This window comes from Hypomesus nipponensis, chromosome 16 (assembly GCF_054491055.1).
Source record: "Hypomesus nipponensis isolate SF chromosome 16, ASM5449105v1, whole genome shotgun sequence".
Taxonomy (NCBI): domain Eukaryota; kingdom Metazoa; phylum Chordata; class Actinopteri; order Osmeriformes; family Osmeridae; genus Hypomesus; species Hypomesus nipponensis.
In genome coordinates this window covers 6954984-6979546 of record NC_140376.1, presented here as the reverse complement: position 1 = coordinate 6979546, position 24563 = coordinate 6954984, and the positions used below count along the sequence as shown (strand labels likewise).

The window sequence follows — 24563 nt, the reverse complement described above, 5'->3', positions numbered from 1 at the left end:
CTTTTTGTTTATGACCTCGCGGAGAGAAAGGGGCAGTGGGGGGCAGAGGCCAGGGGGTGATGGCAGCCAGCTAATTAAATTGGGATTTAGGACCGTTCTGAGCTGAGACCGTGTGTCCTTACAGAACATGTCTTTGAGGGTTTGAGGGTATGGGTAGGTTGAGGGGCAGTTCTATGGGTGTATGTGAAGCCCTCTGTGACATTGCTTGTAAAAAGGGCTGTACAAATACATTTTGATTTGATGTCTTTTAAGGAGAGAGGCTTAGAGCGCCCAGCTACAGCTCAGCACAGCTTCAGGAGTCTCTCTCCTCTCTCTCCTCTCTCTCCTCTCTCTCCTCTCTCTCCTCTCTCTCCTCTCTCTCCTCTCTCTCCTCTCTCTCTCTCTCTCCTCTCTCTCCTCTCTCTCCTCTCTCTCCTCTCTCTCCTCTCTCTCCTTCCTCCCTTTCTCCCTTTCTCTTCTCTCTCTCCTGTTTTCCGCTCCCCTCTCTGCCCTCTCCTCCTCTCCTCTTCATGTTCACATCCTGTTGTTGCCAAGTCAGCACTCTTCCTTCCCAGCTGCAGCATCTCTGAAGTGTTTACACCACCTAAACACACACACACACACAAACACACATATATCATACTGTACACACACACACAAATGCTATTGTACTCTATGTAAACACCACACATGCACATACACACATTCGCACACTGTATTGTACCGCCTGCGCTGGTCCTTATCTCTTCCTGCCCGCACACCTGCACGATCACAGCTCTGCTTCCAGGGACTTTGTACTGCAAGTCCTGTCCAGACACTTGCAGTGTCAGTCCCCCGGACCGAGAGGCAGCTTTCTCTGCTCCGTGTTAGCGAGCGCCGTCTGGCTGACCTCACAGCCTTGCAGGGGTTCTTCTGACAGCATCACTCAGGAAGCCATGGGAATCACGACAACAAACAGACTTCCCGACAGGCAAAGATTCCCATGAATAAACAATCTTGCGATTTACATTTAGTCATTTAGCAGACGCTCTTTATCCAGAGCGAGTACAGTAAGTACAGATTTGATTGGTTGGAATTTTGTTCCAGAGTGTTGCTGTCTCTGAGCTGAGGGATGCTGTCCGCGCTGTGTTTTTCCGGAGGCATAGAAAACACTAACACACACCCACATTTACTGTCTTTCACTCTCTCACACACACATTTACTCTCTCTCACTCTCTCACACACACATTTAGTCTCTCTCTCTCACTCTCTCGCACACACATTAACTCTCTCTCACTCTCTCTCTCTCTCTCACACACACACACACACACGTATACTCACACGTGTTGTCTCTCTCACACAGACACACACATGCTCTTTCTCTCTCTCTCTCTCTCTCTCTCTCTCTCTCTCTCTCTCTCTCTCTCTCTATCTCTCTCTCTCTCTCTCTCTCTCTCTCTCTCTCTCTCACGCACACACACATACATACAGCCGTACAGGGAAAGCAAAGTGACGCATGAGTGTCCGGTGAGAAGTCTGATAACCTAAGAAGGCCTTCCTGCACAGCTGTGCTTCTCACACACTCATGGGTCTAGTACTGACCACACGTGCACACACACACACACACACATGCTTCCTCTCTCTTACATACACATACATGCACACACATACTCTCTCACACTGGACCATCCGTTCCTGCGTGACATGTAAAGGTTCTGTTCCTCAGCAGCATAAACAAACCATCTACGAGATGGATGCAATGCCAGTCTATCTCCACGTCAGCTCCATGGATGTCAGGGATCTTCCCGGAAGGAAGAGACGAACTTCAGGTTGAGACGACGTAGGAAAGAAAACATCCTAATGCTTTCTAAATAAAGAAACCTCCTGTGTCATCCCCTCCCCTGCCCCCCCCAATGCCTGCCTCCCCCAATGCCTGCCTCCCCCATCCCCTGCCTCCCCCATCCCCTGCCTCTCCCACCCCATCCCCTACCCCCTGCCTCGCCCAATGCCTGCCCATCCCCTGCCTCCCCCATCCCCTGCCTCTCCCACCCCATCCCCTACCCCTGCCTCCCCCATCCCACGCCTCCCCCATCCCACACCTCCCCCTGCCTCCCCCTGCCTCCAGCCTCCCTCCTCTCAAACAGCTCAATGACATCATTAGAGATTTCTGAATGAAGTACAACATCCAGCCTTATCTTCCCTCCGCCAGAGCTGCCATGAGACAATAACATCCTGCAAACAACATAATGGACGAAATGGATAATTGCGACATGAAATAGTGTTGTGAAAATCGAGTGTGATTGCTTTGGCATCGCTCAGCGCATGCTGTGATGACAGCTGTAGAAGTGTTGGGCCTCAGTGTCGGGGAGTAACGTAATACATTTATCGGCGTTACGTATTCAGAATACAAATGATAGGTAACTGTATTCCGTTACAGTTACAATTTAAATAGTTGGTATTTAGAATACAGTTACATTGTTGAAATCAGTGGATTACATTACGATACTTATCTGTTTGACAAGTTTATTCACTTTTAAATCCATTAAGGCAACTCCATGCATTTCCCAGAACTTCTATCTGGTGGTTTCTACACTGTACGAACACAACTACATCTATCCCTCCCATGGCATTGCCCCTTGTTCTTTCCTTCTGCAATGCTATTGGCTAAGGTAATGCATGGCCATCACATGCACGGGGGATGCAAACTCACGTACCATGGTTGGCCAAAGCATGCCTCTCATCCACTCTCAAGTAGTTCTTAAGAGACACATACGAGGGTTTTCCTTATAAGAATGTTCGGGAAACGCACGTAAGTAATAACGATGGTTCGTTATTTTGCTTGTAGAGAACCCTCATAACCTCGGGAAACTCAGTTTAGTAAGCAGGATTTGATGGCCGCATTCCTAAAATGCAGTTCAATGTGGAAGTTATCCAAGTAATCCAAGTATTCAGCTTCAGTATTCACTCCTAACGAAATACGTTTTTAAAGTATCTTTCCCAACACTGTTGGGCCCCCAATCCATTGAGAACCTGAGATAACCCTGTTTGTTCCTGAGATAACCTTATAGTACCTGAGATAACCCTGTTTGTTCCTGAGATAACCTTATAGTACCTGAGATAACCCTGTTTGTTCCTGAGATAACCTTATAGTACCTGAAAGAACCCTGTTTGTTCCTGAGAAAAGCCTGTTCTGTTCCTGAGAGAACCCTGTTTTGTTCCTGAGAGAATCCTGTTTTGTTCCTGAGAGAACCCTGTTTGTTTTTCAGGGAGAGGTTCCCAAGTACTGAGACTAAGGGGAGATGGAGAGCTGACCATGGGAGGATGGGTGGACACGCTTGTACATTCAGTTCTGGTTTCATGTGCTTCCAAGTCTTGATCTCCAGTATATTCATGTTGCTTCAAGCTAAATCATGTTTCTAGTTCATATTTCCCTGAGACTCCCTGATGTCATAAAGATCCTGTTTTTCTTAATAAACTTGCTATCTCTAAAGCTCTTTGAATACAAAGAGCTGGTAATATATTTTTTATTAAGATCCACTGCTACGGTCAGATCTAATGTTGAAGAGATATGTGCAGCTCTCTGCATTCCTTTACGAACCGACAGCAAAATAAGTACATAGTGTTCCCAGTACTGCCTGAGAGCTTCTTGCTCCTTGGCAAATGGTGAATGGTGAATCTGCTGATTACTGATTGGTTACTGACTAACCTGCTGACTACTGATTGATTTCTGGTGAACCTGAAAAGCGATAGGAATCAGGCGTCACCATGGAGATGGATGGAAGAAATGACAGGTCGTTGTCACGGCACCAGAGATGAAGACCGATCACTGATGATCTGATTGGACAAAGCTGACAGCATGCTTTCATCAACCGGACGAGTAGACAAAGAGACAGGAGAAACACAGTCATGCGAGGGTAGAGCTCAGTGGTTAGAGCACGTGACTTCAGATCAAGAGGCCTGCAGGTACAAATCCCCCCGTGTGCTGTATGATGCTTTGGATAAAACTGTCTGCCATAAGAAGTTGAGTTGTTATGTTTCCATGCAGGCTGACCATGGGTGCACAGCGCCCCCTGTTGGTGAGTAGGCTGGAGGCCAACACTTTACATGGAAATAACATTGAATACCCTGTAATCACAGCAACGTTTTACTTAAAGTTACATAAACTTCCACGTAGCAACACTTTACATTAAGGTTACATTTACTACCGGGTATGTAAAACCTAACCTGAGTTTGCACTTGCACTGACAGGAGGGGCTGCAAGGAGCCGGACTTGCTAGTGCACAATCTGAACACTAGAGGGCACCAGAGTCTGATCTCTCAGGCAGCAGAGTCTCTGCTGGATGTAATGTAAGAAAGAAAGACAGCCACTGTTTGTCTCCTGTGTGTCATGTGCACGTAGGAGCTTTTGTGCATGCCTGTGTGTAAGTGTGTGTGCTGGGGGAGGGGTGATGGGTGATGGGGAGTGGCAGTGGGGGGGGGGGGGGGGGGGGGGGGGGTACAGTCCATAGTGTGTGTGTGCCATCTATGCCAGGTATTTCCCGTCTGGGCAGACCACTGTCTTGATTCTGTTCCAGAGGAAATGAGTGTAGGTTCCTGCCCGCCGAGGATATGAGGATACACACACACACACACATACACTCTCAAACAGACACTCACACACATATTCTCACAAACACAAACACTCACACACACACACACATATTCCCAAATACGCATAGCCTTTTGGCTGTGCTGATCCAGTAGGTTTTCTCATACAAACCTCTCATATCAGGGTTAATCATGCTCCAGAAAGGCACTTCATGTTTTTGTTCTCTGTCGCACAAAACATTTCTGAAAATCGTGCTCTGGGACACAATTCACTATTCAGTTATTGCGTGTCTCTAATAACGTGATACCGAGGTACACACACACGGACACACACAGACACACACTATGGTTAGGTTTTGTCTGCTCATGGTCGAATGGAAATAGGAAAGATGGAAGGAGACATGTACAGACTGCCATGGAGCAAAAACTGTTCATTTTATAAAACCAACAGAATGTATTAGAGGTTTAGTATACTGTTTAACAGGCTCATCATAAAGTGTGGTAAGTTACTAACGCAAAAACAAGTTTAGTTACTATAACAAGCAATGTGTTTGTAATAAACTATACATAGAGGCAAGAACAAACTGCAAAGTTTATCTTCTCTCTAACTCATTTTCCCCCCACTGGTCTCTGACATAAACTCCTTTCAATATAACACAATTGACAGAAAAGAGACAGAAAAAATCAAGAAAACCTTCGCACATTCAATTGTCTTAAATCCCAGTTGATATTTCCTGTCCTGGAGGAAGTGGAGTGACGCCCTCAGGAAGTACGTTTTTCTGTAGTAAAATGTAGATCACGGGAGTCCATCTCTGCCCAGGAGCAGACAAGTCTCTCTATCTGGTCTCTGTCTGGTCTCTCTTTGGTCTCTTTGATAACTCTTTAGTGTGGCTCTGTTATATCTGGCCTGTTACTGATCTCTCTTTGATCTCTCTCTGCAATCTATTTACTCTCTGGACTCTCTTTTCTCTGGTCTCTCTTTTCTGTGTCTGATCTCTCTCTGGTCTCTGATCTCTCAGGTATCTCTCTGGTTTCTTTCTGGTCTCTCTCTGGTCTATCTGGTCTCTCCCTTCTCTAACTCTCTGCAGTCTCTGTCTGGTTTCTTGTTCTGTAAGGGTTGAATGTGTGAAGGTAGGGTTGTGTGAGCGTTTTGTTGTGTGACTGCAGGAAAAACATATTTCTTCCTAATTTAAAATGTTTTCCCTGGTCTCAGACATAGACCTATTTCACTACAACACAATTGACAAGAAAATAGAAAAACACAAAGAAAACATTTGCTCATTCAATTGTCTAAATCCCAGTTGCCATTTCCTGTGCTGGAGGAAGTGGAGGGACAGCCTCATAGGAAGTAGGTGTGTCCACAAGGCTCCCAGACCCCCAAACCCCATAACCCTGTCTGTGTAAACAGTTAAGCTTTACACACACTCCCAGCCCCCCAGCCTCCTAGCCTCTCAGCCTCAGAGCCTCTCAACCCCCCAGCCTCCAAGCCTCCCAGCCCCCAGCCTCCTAGCCTCTCAGCCTTCTAGCCCCCCAGCCTCCTAGCCTCTCAGCCTTCTAGCCCCCCCAGCCTCCTAGCCTCTCAGCCTCCTAGCCTCTCAGCCCCCCAGCCTCCTAGCCTCTCAGCCTCCTAGCCTCTCAGCCCCCCAGCCTCCTAGCCTCTCAGCCTCCTAGCCTCTCAGCCCCCCAGCCTCCTACTCAGCCTCCCAGCCCCCCAGCCTCTCAGCCTACTAGCCTCCCAGCCCCCCAGCCTCTCAGCCTACTAGCCTCCCAGCCCCCCAGCCTCTCAGCCTACTAGCCTCCCAGCCCCCCAGCCTCTCAGCCTACTAGCCTCCCAGCCCCCCAGCCTCTCAAAGCTCTCACAGTAGAAGTATCCCACACAGCCCTAGTTTTCCTACTGAATATATTACATGTATCTCCAAGGAAAAGTTCATTATTCCCACCATTCAGTGAATAAGGCAGCATGTGCTGTAGCTGCTGCTAACTAGAGAGTAGGGCTCAGGGTTTATAAACCCTGTTTAATAAGAGGAGTGTGTGTGAGTGTGTGTGTGTGTGTGTGTGTGTATGCAGATGTGTACGTGTGTTTATGCTGTGTGTATGTAAGTGTGATGTGTGTGTACATCTGTGTGTGAGTGTATGAGTCGGTGTGTGAGTGTGTATGTGTGTGTGTGTATGTGTGAATTGTGTGCAGGTGTGGGAGTAAACTAAGGGTACTGGTGGTGGTGTGGTCGCTAGACAGGAGGGGTGCTGTAGCGGACTTCAACAGTGAACTTGGTCTTGGTGGGCACCGGCTTCTTCTGCATGTGATGCTTTAGAATCATCTCCTCATTAGCATATATGGGGGCGTCGGCGTCGTCTGAGTGGTAGCCTGACTGGTACCCGCTCGTCTGATTGGACGATTCGGACTCCAGTGACTCCTTACTCTTGCAGCGCAGCAGTTGGCTGAGGAACCAGGAAGTATTGTTTAAGACAGGAAATGACATCAATTAGACCAACAGGTATGTCAGCTCTGCTCTCACCTGAGGGACCTTTGGGGCTGATGACCCAGAACCTTCATCTCGTCCTGTGATAGGCCCACTCCGCTGTCAGTCAGGCCCTCCTGCAGGACACAGAACATCGGTTGGTAGCTATTATGAAAAGAGGAGGGGCATGGTTCTTGACCTTGGAGACACTTACCATGACAACCCCATGACTGACAGGAATGTCTTCAAAGATCTTCACACTGAGAGGGCGACTGCACCTGTCACTCTGTTGGGAGAGCCTACAGGGAGGATTAAGAGGCGGGACACTTGATAATAAGAGATTTTATGAATTGTAAGAGATTGTTAGTGATTATAAGAGATAGCAAGAGATTGTAAGAGGGTGAGGTTTTCACAGTAAGGGATGAGGGTTACACAGTGAGGGATGAGGGTCAGAGAGAGATGAAACCCTGAGGGTTTGTGAGAGTCTGGGGGCACCAACCCGAGGGGCGGGGCGTTGTCGTAGTGGACCTGGGGGTCGAGGGTCGCGTCTCTGAGGGCTTTGACGTACGGACGACTGGGGTCAGAGGTCAGAGATCCCTGCAGTTCTCCGTCTGTCAGAGGGATGTAGTCCTTCCCCCCCTGCACACACACACACACACATATACACACACACACAGGAATACACACATGCATGAATACACACATGCACACACACACACACACATGAATATACAGACACACACACTCTGGGGTCACCTGTAGAGCGCTGGCCTGGAGCAGTAGCCCCAGGTGTTGCACCAGCTCAGAGAAGGTGGGTCTGTCAGAGGGACGGTCCAGCCAGCAGCTCAGCATGGTCTGGTATCTGACACAACAACACAGGGGTCAGGGGTCACCTGTAGTTCATGTCCAGCCCATTACTACAGTAGTGGACTAGCTAGAGTAGTACACACTAGATTAGCTGGGGTGGTACACATTACAGTAGTGCACTAGTTTGTGTAGTACACACTACAGACGCTAGGGTAGAATACACTACAGTAGTGCAGTAGTTGGGGTAGTGCACACTACTGTAGCTACGGTAATACACACTACTGCAGTGGACTAGTTTGGGTGGTACACACTACAGTGACTAGGGTAGTGCACACCACAGTTAGTGAACTGGTTACGGTAGTACACAGTAGTTCGGGTGCATGGTGTGCACTCACATCTCAGCGGTGGCGTAGTCGGGCGCCCTCATCCTGGTGCCCTCTCTCAGTCGGCGGCAGAACGCCTCGTCTATGCCCACGCCTGGGTACGGAGACGCCCCTAACCCAGGAAGAGACCAGCACAGTCACTACACTCCTCCACTAACCCAGGGAGAGACCAGCACAGTCACAACACTCCTCCACTCACCCAGGGAGAGACCAGCACAGTCACAACACTCCTCCACTCACCCAGGGAGACACCAGCACAGTCACAACACTCCTCCACTCACCCAGAGAGACACCAGCACAGTCACAACACTCCTCCACTAACCCAGGGAGAGACCAGCACAGTCACAACACTCCTCCACTTACCCAGGGAGACACCAGCACAGTCACAACACTCCTCCACTAACCCAGGGAGAGACCAGCACAGTCACTTCACTCCTCCACTCACCCAGGGAGAGACCAGCACAGTCACAACACTCCTCCACTAACCCAGGGAGAGACCAGCACAGTCACAACACTCCTCCACTCACCAAGAGAGACACCAGCACAGTCACAACACTCCTCCACTAACCCAGGGAGAGACCAGCACAGTCACAACACTCCTCCACTAACCCAGGGAGAGACCAGCACAGTCACAACACTCCTCCACTAACCCAGGGAGAGACCAGCACAGTCACAACACTCCTCCACTCACCAAGAGAGACACCAGCACAGTCACAACACTCCTCCACTAACCCAGGGAGAGACCAGCACAGTCACAACACTCCTCCACTAACCCAGGGAGAGACCAGCACAGTCACAACACTCCTCCACTAACCCAGGGAGAGACCAGCACAGTCACAACACTCCTCCACTAACCCAGGGAGACACCAGCACAGTCACAACACTCCTCCACTAACCCAGGGAGAGACCAGCACAGTCACAACACTCCTCCACTCACCCAGAGAGACACCAGCACAGTCACAACACTCCTCCACTAACCCAGGGAGAGACCAGCACAGTCACAACACTCCTCCACTCACCCAGGGAGAGACCAGCACAGTCACAACTCTCCTCCACTAACCCAGGGAGACACCAGCACAGTCACAACTCTCCTCCACTAACCCAGGGAGAGACCAGCACAGTCACAACTCTCCTCCACTAACCCAGGGAGAGACCAGCACAGTCACTACACTCCTCCACTAACCCAGGGAGACACCAGCACAGTCACAACTCTCCTCCACTAACCCAGGGAGAGACCAGCACAGTCACAACTCTCCTCCACTAACCCAGGGAGAGACCAGCACAGTCACAACACTCCTCCACTAACCCAGGGAGAGACCAGCACAGTCACAACACTCCTCCACTAACAACAGTATTCCACAGCGCTGAGCAGAAGAAACAAAAGTCAACATCCAGAGTGACGCTGAGGCATTACCCAGAGAGAAGATCTCCCAGAGCAGCACTCCGAAAGACCACACGTCGCTCTGCGTGGTGTAGACCCGGTCGAAGATGGTCTCCGGAGCCATCCACTTCAGAGGGAGGCGTGCCTGTCGAGGGAAGGGACACACACAGAGCACACCCACTGTCAGGGAGCACTGGGTTTAGAGGCAGCCGTGTTCAGATGCTTTGTATCGAGGCTGCGTGTGACACCTACATCTCCCTTGCGGACGTAGTCGGGGTCTTTGTAGACGTCCCTGGCCAGGCCGAAGTCACAGATCTTTACCACGTTGCTCTCTGACAGCAGGATGTTCCTGGCTGCCAAGTCCCGGTGAATACACTGTGAACACACACAAGCACAAACACACACACGCGCACACACGCACACAAATACACTCAAAGGTCAGACTTAAATACACACTCGATTAAATTGTATGACTTGATGATAAGGTCAGACTCAATACAATGATAATGTACGAACAATTTGATGATCACTTCACACACACACACACACACAGACCCAGACAGAAACACCCAGACACACATTCAAAGAAACACACACAGCCCCAGAGATCAGGGGTCAGGGGTCAAACCTTGCGTGAGGACAGGAAGTCCATGCCCTTGGCCACCTGGAAGCTGTAGCTGATCAGATCCTCCATGGTCAGGTGGTCACAGTCAGAGCTCTCTGGGATCACATGACACAGCACATGACACAGCACACATTCACCCAGGTAACACTACCACCCAAGGTCACATGAGTCACACAGTAAGCAGTTCTGAGGCGTCCATACCTTCGTCCTGGGGGGTCCTGGTCCCCTTGGCCCCCCCCCTGGAGCCCACCGCGGTCCCCGTGCAGATGTCCAGCTGGGCGCTGGTCCCCAGACCCAGGTCCCCCTCGGCCAGGTACCCCTCAGCAAGGCCCCCTTCCGCCAGGGCCCCCTCTACTCTGAGCCACTGCTGGTCAGTACACAGCCTCCTCCTCTGTCCAAGGGAGACACAGGGGTGATGGGGAGGTTGTTGGTCGAGGCTGGGATGAGGTTGTGGTGTGGTCGGGTCGTGGTGAGATTGCAATGAGGTTGTGGTGAGGTTGCGATGTGTTGTGGTAGGGTTTTGGTTGAAGGTGAAGTTGTGGTTGAGGTGAGGTTGTGGCGAGGTTGTGATGTGGTTTTGGTTGAAGTGAAGTTGTGGTTGAGGTGAGATTGTGGCGAGGGTGTGATGTGGTTGTGGTAAGGTTTTGGTTGAAGTGAAGTTGTGGTTGAGGTGAGGTTGTGGGGAGGTTGCGATGTGGTTGTGGTAGGGTTTTGGTTGAAGAAAAGTTGTGGTTGAGGTGAGGTTGTGGCGAGGTTGTGATGTGGTTGTGGTAGGGTTTTGGTTGACGTGAAGTTGTGGTTGAGGTGAGGTTGTGGTTGAGGTTGTTCTGAGGTCAGCTGACGTACCTTGTATGGGCTGTACTCCCCCCTCTTGCTCTTCAGATAACTGGAGAGGTTCCCGTTTTTACAGTACTCCACTATCACCATCAGAGGACCTGGAGAGGAGGAGGAGGGGAGTGGAGAGGAGGACAAACAAGGTTAGTGTTTGAGTGTGTGTGTGTGTGTGTATGTGTGTGTTGGTATGTATGTGTGTGTGTGTGTCCTCACCCCCAGGCTTGGTGCAGGCCCCCAGCAAGTTAACCACGTTCAGGTGATGTCCGATGTGGATGAGAATCTTCAGCTCTGACATCAGAGCTCTGTACTCACTGGAGGTGGCTCCCTCTGCAGACCACATAGGCATCAGTAGAAGTGTGTAGAAGTGTGTGTGCGTGCGTGCGTGTGTGTGTACACTCACCTTTCAGCATCTTGACGGCCACGGTGGTGCAGGTGGTGTTCTTCTCGATGCCGAAGGCGGCAGCTTCCACCACCTGACCGAACGCCCCTCTCCCCAGAGGATCACCTGCACAACAGCAGAGCCCCGGAACACAGACTGCATCAGAACCCGACCGACCCAACACCTTCCAATGACGCACGGCCCGTGTTCGTCCCCCCTGCTTCGGCTGTGAGGTAGCAGGGGCCGACGGCCGCCGACAACCGCCCAATCAAATCGTCGGTTGCGAATTTGAATGAGCGGCTCAGCGCTGCAATACGCCCTCCTGTCTGTCAGAGCTGGGGGACTGAACCAATGAGCTTTCTACGCGGGCCTCTGTCACCTATCCCTGTCTCACCCAGCTTGAGTCTGTCCCGGGGGAATTCCCACTTGCTGGCGTCGTACGTCAGCCTTTCACAGTTCTCATCCGTGGGCATGTCCTCTGAGTCCAGGATGATGGACAGGTACCCGGTCTTCAGGTCTCCACCACTGGGCTGGGGGGGGGGGGAGGGGAGAAGGATAGAGAGAGAAGAAGAGAGAGAGAGAGAGAGAGAGAGAGAGAGAGAGAGAGAGAGAGACATAGAGAAGTAGATCGGAAGAGAGAGATGAAACACGAGAGAAAGAGAAATAGAGACTAGTGGCCCTTTAAGAACCAGAATATGGTCTCAGTGAGTTGGGGCCCCTAAAGAGGCCAGGCTGGGCCAGAGAGCCAACGTGATCTACCAGAGCAGAATGAGCCTCTGTTGTTGCTGAACACAAAGACAACGAGGCAGTGGGCCAGACCAGTCAGTTCTGATCACTCAGACCCTCTACGTGTGTGTGTGTTTGTGTGTGTGTATGTGTGGGAGGGGGGGGGGGGGGGAGTGTGTGTGTGGGTGTGCATGTGTGGGTGTGCATGTGCAGGTGAGTGGGGTGCTGTGGGCGGTGTATGTGCATGTTTGTGTGTTAACTTGTGTGTGGGTGCGTGTGCGCAAGTGTACGTGTGTGTGCGTGTGTACGTGCGTGTGTGTTCTCACCCTTTTTCTGCTGCGGATGACAAACACGATGAGCAGCCAGAAGAACATGGCGATGACCACAGAGCCAATAGGAACGATCAGCTCCACGTTGGTCTTCTCATCGGCTCCTGTAACCAGCACAACTCACACTGAAGCCTGACTCGTATGAATCAGCTCCTGTAACCACCACAACTCACATTGAAGCCTGACTCGTATGAATCAGCTCCTGTAACCACCACAACTCACATTGAAGCCTGACTCGTATGAATCAGCTCCTGTAACCACCACAACTCACATTGAAGCCTGACTCATATGAATCATCCCCTGTTATCAGCGCAACTCACAATAAGCCTGACTCATACGAAAAGAATGTTACCTCTTTGTCAGTGCAATTCAAAACATTCATAATAGGATATATACACTATTGTGTTATAAAATTGTGTTCTCTAGGGCTGGCAGCCAGTGAAGGAAAGCTTTTGGTACAGTATTAATCTAGAACTGTTGTCATGTATGTGTGGGTCACAGTGTGTGTTTTCCTAAACTTCTTAAACTGAAACTTGCAGCACCAGAGCTAGAGATCAGACTGAGCTCATGTAGACATAACAGCAGTTGAGGGTTGTTACAGGACCACTGCCAGAGCCAACTGGGAGAAACCCTGTCCGGTCAACAAGACCCTGCTACTCATTGTCTCCCTGCTTGTCTCTCTCCCTCCACCTGTCTCCACCTTCCCTTCATCTCTCTCTCTCATACCTCCCAGACCAGCTCGCCCTTCCTCTCTCCCTCGCTCCATCTCTCTCTCCCTCGCTCCATCTCTCTCTCCCTCTCTCTCTCTCTCTCTCTCTCTCTCTCTCTCTCTCTCTCTCTCTCTCTCTCTCTCTCTCCTTTCCTCCATCCGTCCCTCCAACCCTCCATCTCTCCCCTCTCCCTCCATCTCTCCCTCCCTCTTTCCCTCTAACCCTCTATCTCTCCCCTTTCCCTCCATCTCTACCTCCTTCTTTGACTCTAACCCTCCATCTCTCCCCTCTCCCTCCATCTCTCCCTCCTTGTGTAGCCAGTGCCTGTGTGTGGGAGGACATCGTTAGGGCTCGAAGTGGGCTGCTCGTTAGTGTGCTGGCGCCAGAGTGACACAGGGATTGAGGGAGAGGCACGTAGGCCTGTCTGCCGGACTGCTTTCCAGGGGCTGGGGCCGGGGCTGAGGCCGGGGCTGAGGCCGGGGCTGGGGCTGGGGCTGGGACTGGGACTGGGCATGGGACTGGTGCTGGGCCCAAGGCTAGGGGTTGAGGCTGAGGTCGGGACTGGGCTTGGCCTCTCCCTTTGTCCTCCAAAATTCATTGTGTTCAGATATTTAGAGGTTCTCGGGAGGAAGTAGCTAACAACTTCCTGTCCCACAGCAACATGGTTATTCTGGAACTCCAACTTTGATATGAAACAAGAGGATGAGAGGGAGCACCTATAAATAGATTTGAAACAGAACAGGCTGCAGGGCCAAGACTGTACAGGGTGTACTCTGTGGGATAGCTCCACACATTTGGTCGGCACTCTCATTAAAACAACACTATTGCGACTATTTCTATTATCACTACCGACCGCAAAGTCTTTGGGCACATCATTTCCCATTGTGAATACCCTGCTACAAGTAAAACTGATATATACTGGATATATATATATATATGTTGGAAGGTTAAACTGAGCTTGTTCCTGACCTCGCGGGAACAGGTATGCGAGGGTTATTGAGGGTCTGGCCTGGTGTGAGGGTGAGGGTCTCAGTGGGTTATTGAGGGACTGGCCTGGTGTGAGGGTGAGGGTCTCAGTGGGTTATTGAGGGACTGGCCTGGTGTGAGGGTGAGGGTCTCAGTGGGTTATTGAAGGACTGGCCTGGTGTGAGGAAGTGTGTGGGTGATAGGGAGGTGCAAACCTTGTGTGAGCAGATATGCCTGGGCGATGTCACAGCCCTGGCTGTTGCAGGCAGTGCAGGTGTACAGGCCTCCATCTTCCCTCTTCACGCGCTGGATGGTCAGGGTCCGGTTCAGATGGCCCAGCACCACGCCTGCATCCACATGGACCACCGTGTCAACACACTCACAACTGGTTAGGGACGGTTAGGTTTGGGGCTAGGGCAGGGGCTAGGAGCTCGTGGCCAGGGCTAGAAGCTGGATCTGGGACTGGAGGCTAGTGGTCGGGGGATAGGGGCTGGGTCTGGGTGCTGGGGGCTAGGGGCTAGGGGCTAGGCCTCACCTGAGCCCTCCACCAGGCTGTGGTTGTCCTTGCTCCACACCACCGTGGGGGTGGGAGTTCCTGTCACCTGACACTCCAGCGTTGTCGTGGCGCTCACGTTCACCCTCTGCTCCGTTAGGTTGGTCAGGATCCTGGACACCTCCAGAGCTGAGACACACAGAAGAGGAGTCACACCCCGGACTAACCCTAACTCTGGACTAACCCCAGACTAACCCTAACCCTGGACTAACCCTGGACTAACCCTATCCCTGGACTAACCCTATCCCTGGACTAACCCTGGACTAACCCTATCCCTGGACTAACCCTAACTCTGGACTAACCCCAGACTAACCCTAACCCTGGACTAACCCTGGACTAACCCTATCCCTGGACTAACCCTGGACTAACCCTAACCCCCAGACTAACCCCAACCCTGGACTAACTCTAGGTCTGGCATGACGTAGACCTTTCAGCGTGAGGTGCCTGAGGAGGCAGGTCTTCTCCCCGGTCTTGATGCTCTCCAGCTGGCAGACGTACAGACCCTCGTCCCGGCGCGACACGTTGGCCAGGGGCAGCTCCAGGGACACGTTGGTGTCACCCAGGCCTGCGGGCAGGGCCTGGGGCAGAGCCTGGGGCAGGGGTCGGGCGGGCAGGGCCAGGGTGCGGCAGGGCTGCACGGCGAGATGAGGCTCCGTCTGGGAGACGTTGGCCAGGCGGAACCAAGCCAGGTTCCTGTAGAGCAGGGGGTCCGCCTTGCACCTCAGCACCACCTGGTCCTGCTCGATGGGCTCTGGGGACGGGGACACACTCAGCTCCAGACCACCTGCACACACACACACACACACACACACACACACAGATACACACACACAGGAACACACACACACACAGGAACACACACAAACATAACCAATGTGCTCATTGAGACAGACACAACAGCCAGTTGAAGCATGCAGACTCCAGACTCCAGACCCCAGACCCCAGACCCTAGACCCCAGACTCAAGACTCCAGACGCCAGACCCCAGACCCCAGACTCCAGACCTCAGACTCCAGACCCCAGACCCCAGACTCAAGACTCCAGATCCCAGACCCCAGACTCCAGACCCCAGACCCCAGACCCCAGACCCCAGATCCCAGACTCCAGACTCCAGACTCCAGGCTCCAGACTCCAGACTCCAGACCCCAGATCCCAGACCCCAGACTCCAGACTCCAGACCCCAGATCCCAGATCCCAGATCCCAGACTCCAGACCCCAGATCCCAGACTCCAGACCCCAGACCCCAGACCCCAGACCCCAGACCCCAGACCCCAGACCCCAGACCCCAGACCCCAGACTCCAGACCCCAGATCCCAGACTCCAGACCCCAGACTTCAGACTCCAGACCCCAGACCCCAGATCCCAGACACAAGACCCCAGAGGGGACCAGGCACTCACGTGTCACATGGAGAAAGATGTTGCGCTGGTCCTTTCCCAGCTTGTTGCTGGCGACGCAGCGGTAGAGGGCGTTCTCCTCAGCCTGGCGTATCTTCAGAGAGCTCACAGCCTGCAGGTCAACAGGATGTTTCCTTACCCCAGTAGCCTCAACAAACATGTCAACTAACAACAAAGCACTGGATAACAGTAAGAATAATAATAGTATGTTTGTTCAGCAGATGCTCTTATCCAAAGTGATTTACAAGGCGGGATTTTAACCTGTGGCCTGTGATTACCATGTGAGATTGGTCGGAGTTGGAGATGATTACCTTGTGTGATTGGTCAAAGTCTGAGGTGATGTCATGGCCGGGGTTCTGCCTGGTGCTGTTGTTGATGTCTCTCCAGCTGGTACACTCAGCCAATGAGAGCTCAGAGATGACACCACCTGACCTGCCAGCACAAACATCACTGCTGTTTATAATAAGACTATATACCTGTGTCTGTTCTCCGTGGGGATTTATTTTAGGCAAGGTTACACCATGTGTTTACCGACTGGTCTGGGTGGGAAGGTCAACAAACACAGGACTACAATGGACACATGACCCTGACTCAAACAATGAGCCCAGACACACTGCTGAAAGAGACACACAGATATGGAGAAGGACATAGAGAGTGTATAAGTACTTAAAGTATATGTGCCGCATGTGTTGGGATGTATATGTATATATGTGTGTCGAGGGGGAAATCAAAAGCAGAGTTGAGTGAGGTGGTTTGGAGGAAGAGAGGAAGCCAGCCAGAGGAAAGAGTCCCTTAGACGGAGAGGTTTGTGGGAACAACAGGAAACAGACAGGAAGTGCTGAGATGTACAGGCGGGAGATAAGGTCCTTCTGAGAGTCTGCCCTGACAGCTGCTGTCAACACCCAATCACTGCACACCTGACACTGTCATCCAATCAGAAGCTTTGACCAGTTACTCCCACTGGTGTCCTGTGTATCTGCTGACACTGAGAGTCTAGCTCTCGCATGCTCTCGCAGACATACACACACTCTCTAACTGTACCACACACACTTAATGACACACACACACTCTCTAACTGTACCACACACACTTAATGACACACACACACTCTCTAACTGTACCACACACACTTAATGACACACACACACTCTCTAACTGTACCACACACACTTAATGACACACACACACTCTCTAACTGTACCACACACACTTAATGACACACACACACACACTCTCTAACTGTACCACACACACAGTCGATGCCACAAACATACTTTTTCACGTTGGCAGATCCACGATGACACATACTCTCACGGTACCACACACTTAATGACACACACACACTCTCTAACTGTACCACACACACTTAATGACACACACACACACACTCTCTAACTGTACCACACACACAGTCGATGCCACAAACATACTTTTTCACGTTGGCAGATCCACGATGACACATACTCTCACGGTACCACACACAATGACACAAACACACACACACACACACAGCTTACTGGAAGGCGCTGGGGCAGTCCTCCTTGGGCATCCACTGCCACAGGATGGCGGTTGGCGTGGGGATTCCCCTGGCCGTGCACCGGAGCGTGGGGCTGCTGCCATACATGTACACGTCCGTATCCACGGCAACGTCCTTCTCCAGAATGTGGGGGGGCACTGCGGGATACGTGTCGTCGGGGGAGACGGTTAACACACTCACGTCTACACGCGCACGCTCACACAGCGCCCGATATACACAGCACCACGCTCGCGCGCACGTCGTCCCCCGCCACACACACAGCACCACCCCTCCCACCCCCCCACACACACACACACAGCCCCCTTGCACCCACCATAGACCAGCAGCTGGAAGGAGCGTCTGCTCTCTTCCCTGGTGATCTTGTTGGTCAGCACCACCGTGTAGTTCCCGGCATCCTGCTCCGCCACCTGGTAGATGGTGAGGCCGTCCCTGGCCGGCTTCATACGGTACTCGTCCCTGCGTATCGCCTGGCCGTTCTTGAACCTGAACACAGAAGAAGGGGTGGAGCAGTGATGCGCGCGGGCCAGCGAGGCGGCGGCGGCGCCGCGCACTTGGGTCGGGGATCGGTGTGTCTCGGGGGGCATTGCCTTTGACCGCAGATCAAGAGGTCGCAGGTTCGAAATCCCCCCCTCATCTGAACGTCGCTAAATGATCATGTCACATTGTGACGCTAATGACATATTAGCATCCCAATGTTATTGTCATGTTATTGTTATACGTTATTGCTATCATATACGGATAACGTGATGTCCGTACCAGCGGACGTTGGGCTCGGGGTAGGCCGAGTACTTGACGGGGATCCTGGCGGTTTGTTCTCCAACGTTCACCTCCAGGACCTTCACCCACTGCTTCTCCATCTCTATGAAAGGCTTTTCTACAGACGACAACAACCATAACATCACCATCTGGTGAAGCCCAGAAATGAGACGAGTCTTGACCCTGTATTATCCCAACCATAGGCTTAGTCTTTAACCACAGACTGCCATAGATGTAGGATACTCTACCATAGACCACCACGGTTGCTGAGCTGGTCAGCACCATTTGACCGCTGGAGGCTGTGCAGTTGTAGGTTCCACTCTGGTCTACTGTCACGTTCTCCACCACCAGCGTGTTGGACAGTTCCAGAGAGTCCCACAGCTTCTTCTTGTGGGACAGAGTATAGTATGGCACCGAGCCGTTTCTCCAGGCCTGCAGGGGGGGACGAAGGCAGGCCTCAGAACCAGGACACATGGGAACATCGTACCAGGACTAGTACAGGAGGTTTGACTTAACCCAACTCACCTGTTGCTCAACGAGCTCACTTCTACCTCACCTAGCTCCCCTGCCTCACCTGGATCTGGGAGTGGGACCATTTGAAGTCGATGCCCACGTTGAGCTCGGTGCGGGCGGTGCAGTTGAGCAGCAGGCGCTCGCCTGCGGACAGCCTCTCGTGCGCCGGGGTCAGGGTGAGGTCGTAGATCTTGTATCCTGTGGAACAGGAAGTGGGAGGGGTGCACGGCAGTGAGCTGCTCTCGCTGCCTATTGTTCTCCTGAGAGTACAGCCTTGCTCTCTCTCTCACACACACACACACACATTTACCGCACATACCACACACATATACACACTCCCCCACCTAGACACACACGCAACCCCACAACACACACACCATAACACCTCCCCACCCCCCAACACACTCACACACCCATCCGCCCGCACCCTTATTCCCACACGAAGGCAGACAAACAAGTAAGCAGGCAGGTGAACAACACACAGGTGAACGACACACAGGTGAACGGCACACAGGTGAACAACACAGGTGAACAACACACAGGTGAACAACACAGGTGAACAACACACAGGTGAACAACACAGGTGAACAACACAGGTGAACAACACAGGTGAACAACACAGGTGAACAACACACAGGTGAACAACACACAGGTGAACAACACAGGTGAACAACACAAGTGAACGGCACACATGAACAACACACAGCTGAACAACACACAGGTGAACAACACACAGGTGAATGCCACACAGGTGAACAGCCCCCTCCTTACCGACCACGGCCACAATGTAGAGAGGGGACTTGAAGGTGTCGTTGTGGATGTGGGTCTGGCAGAACACCACCCCCGCGTAGCTGATCAGGTGACTGGGCACGGTGAAGCCCGTCCTGCTGTCCCACAGGCAGTCCTTCCCATTGGGAGACAGCTCCTTCTTAGGGTACTTCTGACAAAGAGCACAAAACCAGAAACAAAGATTGACAGATTACGAAAGGGCCGCGCCACCTCACGCAAACGTGGTTGTCGGTCGATTTCGTTTCCCACACAAGGTCGCGCCCCTGACTGTTCCCTGGAAATTTGGCGTTCTGTGTTGTTTTAGCGGGGGTTGACACCTTGTGACTACAGAGGAAACAGACGTGGGTTTTTTTTTCCAGATCTGTGATGAGCTGCTAAGGGACTATATGATCTTCAGGAGGTCAAAGGTCAAAACATCAGAGGGTGGGGGGTGGGCAAACAGGAAGCAGGACTTTTGATGTTGTAGTCTGATGTGACCCCTACGCTTTCCAGAGACAGCGAAACAATGGATCTGTCTGTCTGTCGGTCTGTCAAGGATCAGGGGTCACCGTCCCTCAGGTCAGAGCCTTACAATGTGGAGGGTGACGTTGAGGTCAGGGGTCAGGGTTAGGGGTCAGGGTTAGTGTCAGGTTGGGATCAGGGTCCCTCAGGTCAGAGCCAGTCTCACAGTGTGGATGGTGACGTTGAGGTCAGGGTCAGGGGTCAGGAGTTAGTGTCAGGTTGGGATCAGGGTCCCTCAGGTCAGAGCCAGTCTTACAGTGTGGAGGGTGACGTTGAGGTCCTCCCTGGAGCCCCTGCATGGGATGACCACCTGCTCGCCCTCGCGGATGAACACCACCTCGTACTCCTTGTCGGAGGGGAGAAAGGGCACCTTGTAGTCTGCAAGCACACACACATACCGCACACACACACACACCCAGGCATGCACACACATACAGGCACACCATGGAGACCTCAGGAACAGGTAGAATAATGTATTTATTTATATAGCAGGATACATAAAGCAGGTTCTGCCAATGGTAGAGGCTCTGCTGCTCTGTGTACACTGTTACTGTAGCTAAAATACAAGTCTGTCAGTAAAACCAGTGTGCCCCCGTATAATCCCTGGGAGAGGCAAACCTAACTCCCGACCCTGACCCTGTCCTCAACCCTGACCCCTAATCCTAATCCCTGACCCCTAACCCCAAGCCTGATCCTTGACCAAACCTGACCTTGACCCTGACCTATAACCCTAACCCAGCCCTGACACCAACCCTGGACAGTATTCTGACCCCTAACCCTAACCCAACTCAACCCTGACCCCCACCTTGGACGTAGACGTAGACGGCGGCAGACGTCTTGGCCTCCTCTGGTACCAGGCCGGTGTAGGAGCAGCGGTACTCCCCGGTCTCGTTAACAGTTGCCATGGAGATCCGCAGCATGGTGCAGAACAATCCGGAACCCCGGCAGTCAACGGTAGAGAGGTGGCTTCCTGCCCGGCTCATGTTGTACGGAACGTTCCACTCCAGGACCTGACGACCACTGCACAACCAGTCAACAACACACACACAACCAGTCAACATCACAGGCACAACCAGTCAACATCACAGGCACAACCAATCAACATTACAGCCACAACCAATCAACATCACAGCCACAACCAATCAACATCACAGCCACAACCAATCAACAACACAGGCACAACCAATCAACATCACAGCCACAACCAATCAACATCACAGCCACAACTAATCAACATCACAGCCACAACCAATCAACAACAAGGATGAATGGATGACTCATGGAAGGCCCAGTCTGACCTGCAGGTAAGTTCCAGGGTGTCGGAGGTGTTGATCCTGTGAACTCTCTCTGGAGGTCTCAGCATCGGGGGTTCTGACATGAACCTGAGCTCCAAGGCTGGACAGATCAAAGGTCAACCAATCAGAGAGAGGATGGTCTTATCAGGACAGAGTGAATCAACATCACTCCACTGATGAGAGCAGAGGATCTCCATAAAGAGATTCCTCTCAAAGACCCTGCTCTTAGAAGCCAGACACTTCTCACAAATCAGTACATTTGACATATTATTCATTCAGCAGACACATTTATCCAAAGCGACATGCTAATAGTGCGTGTAAAGAATGCAGCAGATCACGGATCAGAAGTGTGTCATTCTAACAGTAGTCAGTGGTCAGAGTCAAGGAAGGAACAATCTGTGTTTATAAGGCACAGTGCAAAATGACAACATCTCAGCTACCAGTCGCAGTGCATGAATAAATACTATATCTCAACTACAAATTAACAATAACATCTCAACAGTCCACAGTTCCACTTAGGGGCTACACTTGGTGGTACAGTGTACTAAGCTATGCATTAGCCACTGTATGACACACTTTATCATGATTTGTCATAGTATTAAACTGATAGTTCATGATCCATCCCAAGTGAGGGCTTAACAGAGAGGGTACAGCTCAGTGGTTAGAGCCCTTGACCGCAGATCAAGCGGTTGCAGGTTCAAATTTCCCTCGACAGTTCTGTATGTTGCTACAGGGCAGGGCAGCTCTTCATCAGCCATGTGTGGTAGGGTTTTTTTCCAAAGCGGTAGAAAATGGCGGCGCAGCAACAAAACAGGAAGCCAGGGCAGATGGGCCGGGTCAGCCCAGCGTTGCCTGAGATGGACTTCCTGTTCCAGAGGATACGGCCTGAGGCCCTGCCCAGCCGGGCCACGCAGACATCACACACTAACCCTCACACGCCACATTCTGATCCTCACACACACACACACATACACACACCACACTCTGATCGCCTCTCACACACCACTTGCTCTGAACCTAAAACACCTACCACACAATCTGACCCTCACCCACACAAAGTGCACGCTCTGATCCTCACACACCGCACTCTGAAACCCACACACACTGTTCACGCTGACCCTGCACACACACACTGCACAGTCTGATCCTGACACACACTGCTGGTTAGCACTGAAACATAGCGGGCAAACTGGGACACAAGTCATCACAGTGTCATACTTCCCATCAAGCTGGTTTACGAGGGACTGTTATAATTCCAGATCTGAGGACCTAGAGTGGGCCTGTTCCCTCTACCTGACTATTAATCGCAACCCCCCCTGCTGAAAGACTTCTGTATTCACTTCTTTTGTATTTAAAGAGACTACTAAGTTTCTTAAATTTTGCTTGAAGTTTGATGAGAATGTTCCTTTGTACAAGAAAAGTCAGTTTTGACATTGATTTCAGTTTTAATTTGGGCTATCTTTTATAATTGGTTTACGTTATTAATTAAATATCTGTATCCGTTGTAAGAAGACTAGTAATTAGTTGTTGGCCAGTTAAAATTCGTGGACGCACCTGTTGGAGAGCCAAAAACAACTTTGGTTTGACATAATTTTTCATCAATGCATAAATGAATTCTTACCAGTCATTCTGCTGATTCCAAAAACAGTTCCTACGAGATAAATGACGAAGACTGCTTTCGCCATACTCCGACAGAATGGCTGAACGGTCCCCTCATCAACACGCAATTAAAAAGTTTGGAAAAGGTAGTCCTATCCACTTATCACGTACAACAGGACAGGAACATTTAATTATATTATTTTCCAGGGTACAATACAAAAAAAAGAACTTATTGAAAGTAGTTATGTTTTTCTTCAGTCGATGAAGTCCTGTTTGTTTAGCAGACAGTTATCTGCGCTCCAGTTACGCACACCGGTCCAGACGGAGCCAACTCTTGAGGGAGGATCCATCTAGCTTGAGCTTGCAAACTCGAATCCCGACAGCGCGAGGGAAGGGAGGAGCATATTCCCGACACTTTATCGCAACTTAATCGACCTGTTTCAAAGACAATGATTGAATCAAGAATAAAAGTGGGCAAATATTGACAGATAAACAATTGATAAACAACGTACATTTCCTGTTTAAAAACGAGTCATGGAGTTGTCCCTGGATCTAATCAATCTCAATTGATCTCTATGAGACTTCAGGGACCAATACCCGCCGCACTCAACATAACCAGCATGGGTGCGTGACTAGGGCCTACATCACACACCCAGGGCCGCGTTTGTGTAATGGGCAGGAGGGGCTGCTGCCCCGGGCCCCAGCCACTAGGGGGGCCCGGCACGGAAGATAAAAAACACAACAAATTATATATATTTTTTATGCATTTACCCACCCGTAGTGAAGTCCACGTTCTCTTAGCATCACGTGTCGTTGCCGGTGTCAAAGCATGCAAGACAACAATAAGTGCGTTCGACATGGACTGCTGCAGCATGAAACGACCGGCGAGAGTAGTCGCTTGCAGTCGGGAGTTGAAAACGGCTCTTTGAAGTCGGACATTCCAGCTTCTCATGGTTTGCTGGGTTGATGTCAGTCATGGACGATCAAGCGCTGTTTGCTTACGTTACTTTATTTATAATCAAACTTAGTCTTTCGGATTTAGACTGGTTGCAGGTTCATATCAACAAAGAACAAGTGAGTTGTGGTTCGTGAGACGCAGGGTATGGCACTCCGATATATCGGCCGTGATAGAAAATTTATGAAAACAAAAATCCAGAAACGCGTAACAAAACAAACAGATTTCCCTGTTTGTTCTGCCCAACTCTTGTTGTCAACAGGGACGTTTCAGAGTGCCCTTTGGTGACAAACTATGCAATGCCAGTATAGTGCTGTATAGGGGTACAAAGAGGAGAAAGAACAAGAAAAATTGCAAAGAGCAAAGCAGAGTAGTAATTTCTGATAAATGTTGAGCTACTATGATAGAACATGTTTTCGTTTATCTAAAGACAATGACAGATAAATATGAAATAGGTTTTGAGATTACATAAAAATGTATGTTTTGAACAATGTGTTTTCAATTTTTTGGTGTATTGTTTACTGACT

The 24563-nt window shown here is 51.0% G+C and overlaps 1 protein-coding gene across 2 annotated transcripts; it reads right to left on the bottom strand.

Annotated features, from left to right (window-relative positions):
* Positions 1–6357: 6357 nt before the first annotated feature.
* On the bottom strand, positions 6358–23470 carry kdr (kinase insert domain receptor (a type III receptor tyrosine kinase)). Of its 2 annotated transcripts, none has more exons than XM_084675949.1 (30): positions 23104–23470; positions 21486–21582; positions 20993–21207; positions 20444–20565; positions 19669–19837; positions 18959–19095; positions 18633–18816; positions 18385–18502; positions 17942–18111; positions 17609–17765; positions 16403–16523; positions 16095–16203; positions 15125–15481; positions 14680–14826; positions 14360–14491; positions 12466–12572; positions 11808–11943; positions 11435–11539; positions 11248–11361; positions 11047–11135; positions 10402–10591; positions 10204–10295; positions 9828–9950; positions 9609–9720; positions 8207–8306; positions 7761–7866; positions 7504–7643; positions 7219–7303; positions 7062–7141; positions 6358–6984 (listed from the first exon to the last, which is right to left on the bottom strand). In XM_084675949.1, the coding sequence occupies exons 1-30, from the start codon at positions 23165–23167 to the stop codon at positions 6774–6776; spliced, it is 4089 nt and encodes a 1362-aa protein (XP_084532075.1). In that variant the 5' UTR covers positions 23168–23470; the 3' UTR covers positions 6358–6773. The 2 variants fall into 2 exon arrangements, with proteins under 2 accessions (XP_084532075.1, XP_084532076.1); XM_084675950.1 differs by having other exon boundaries at positions 19669–19834.
* Positions 23471–24563: the final 1093 nt, after the last annotated feature.

Coding starts and splice junctions, on each gene's coding strand:
- kdr (XM_084675949.1), bottom strand. CDS start 23,167: ATGGCGAAAGCAGTCTTCGTCATTTATCTCGTAGGAACTGTTTTTGGA. Junction 21,208..21,485: donor ACCCTGGAACTTACCTGCAG/GTCAGACTGGGC, acceptor CTGGTTGTGCAG/TGGTCGTCAGGTCCTGGAGT. Junction 18,112..18,384: donor CCCGAGCCCAACGTCCGCTG/GTACGGACATCA, acceptor TTCTGTGTTCAG/GTTCAAGAACGGCCAGGCGA.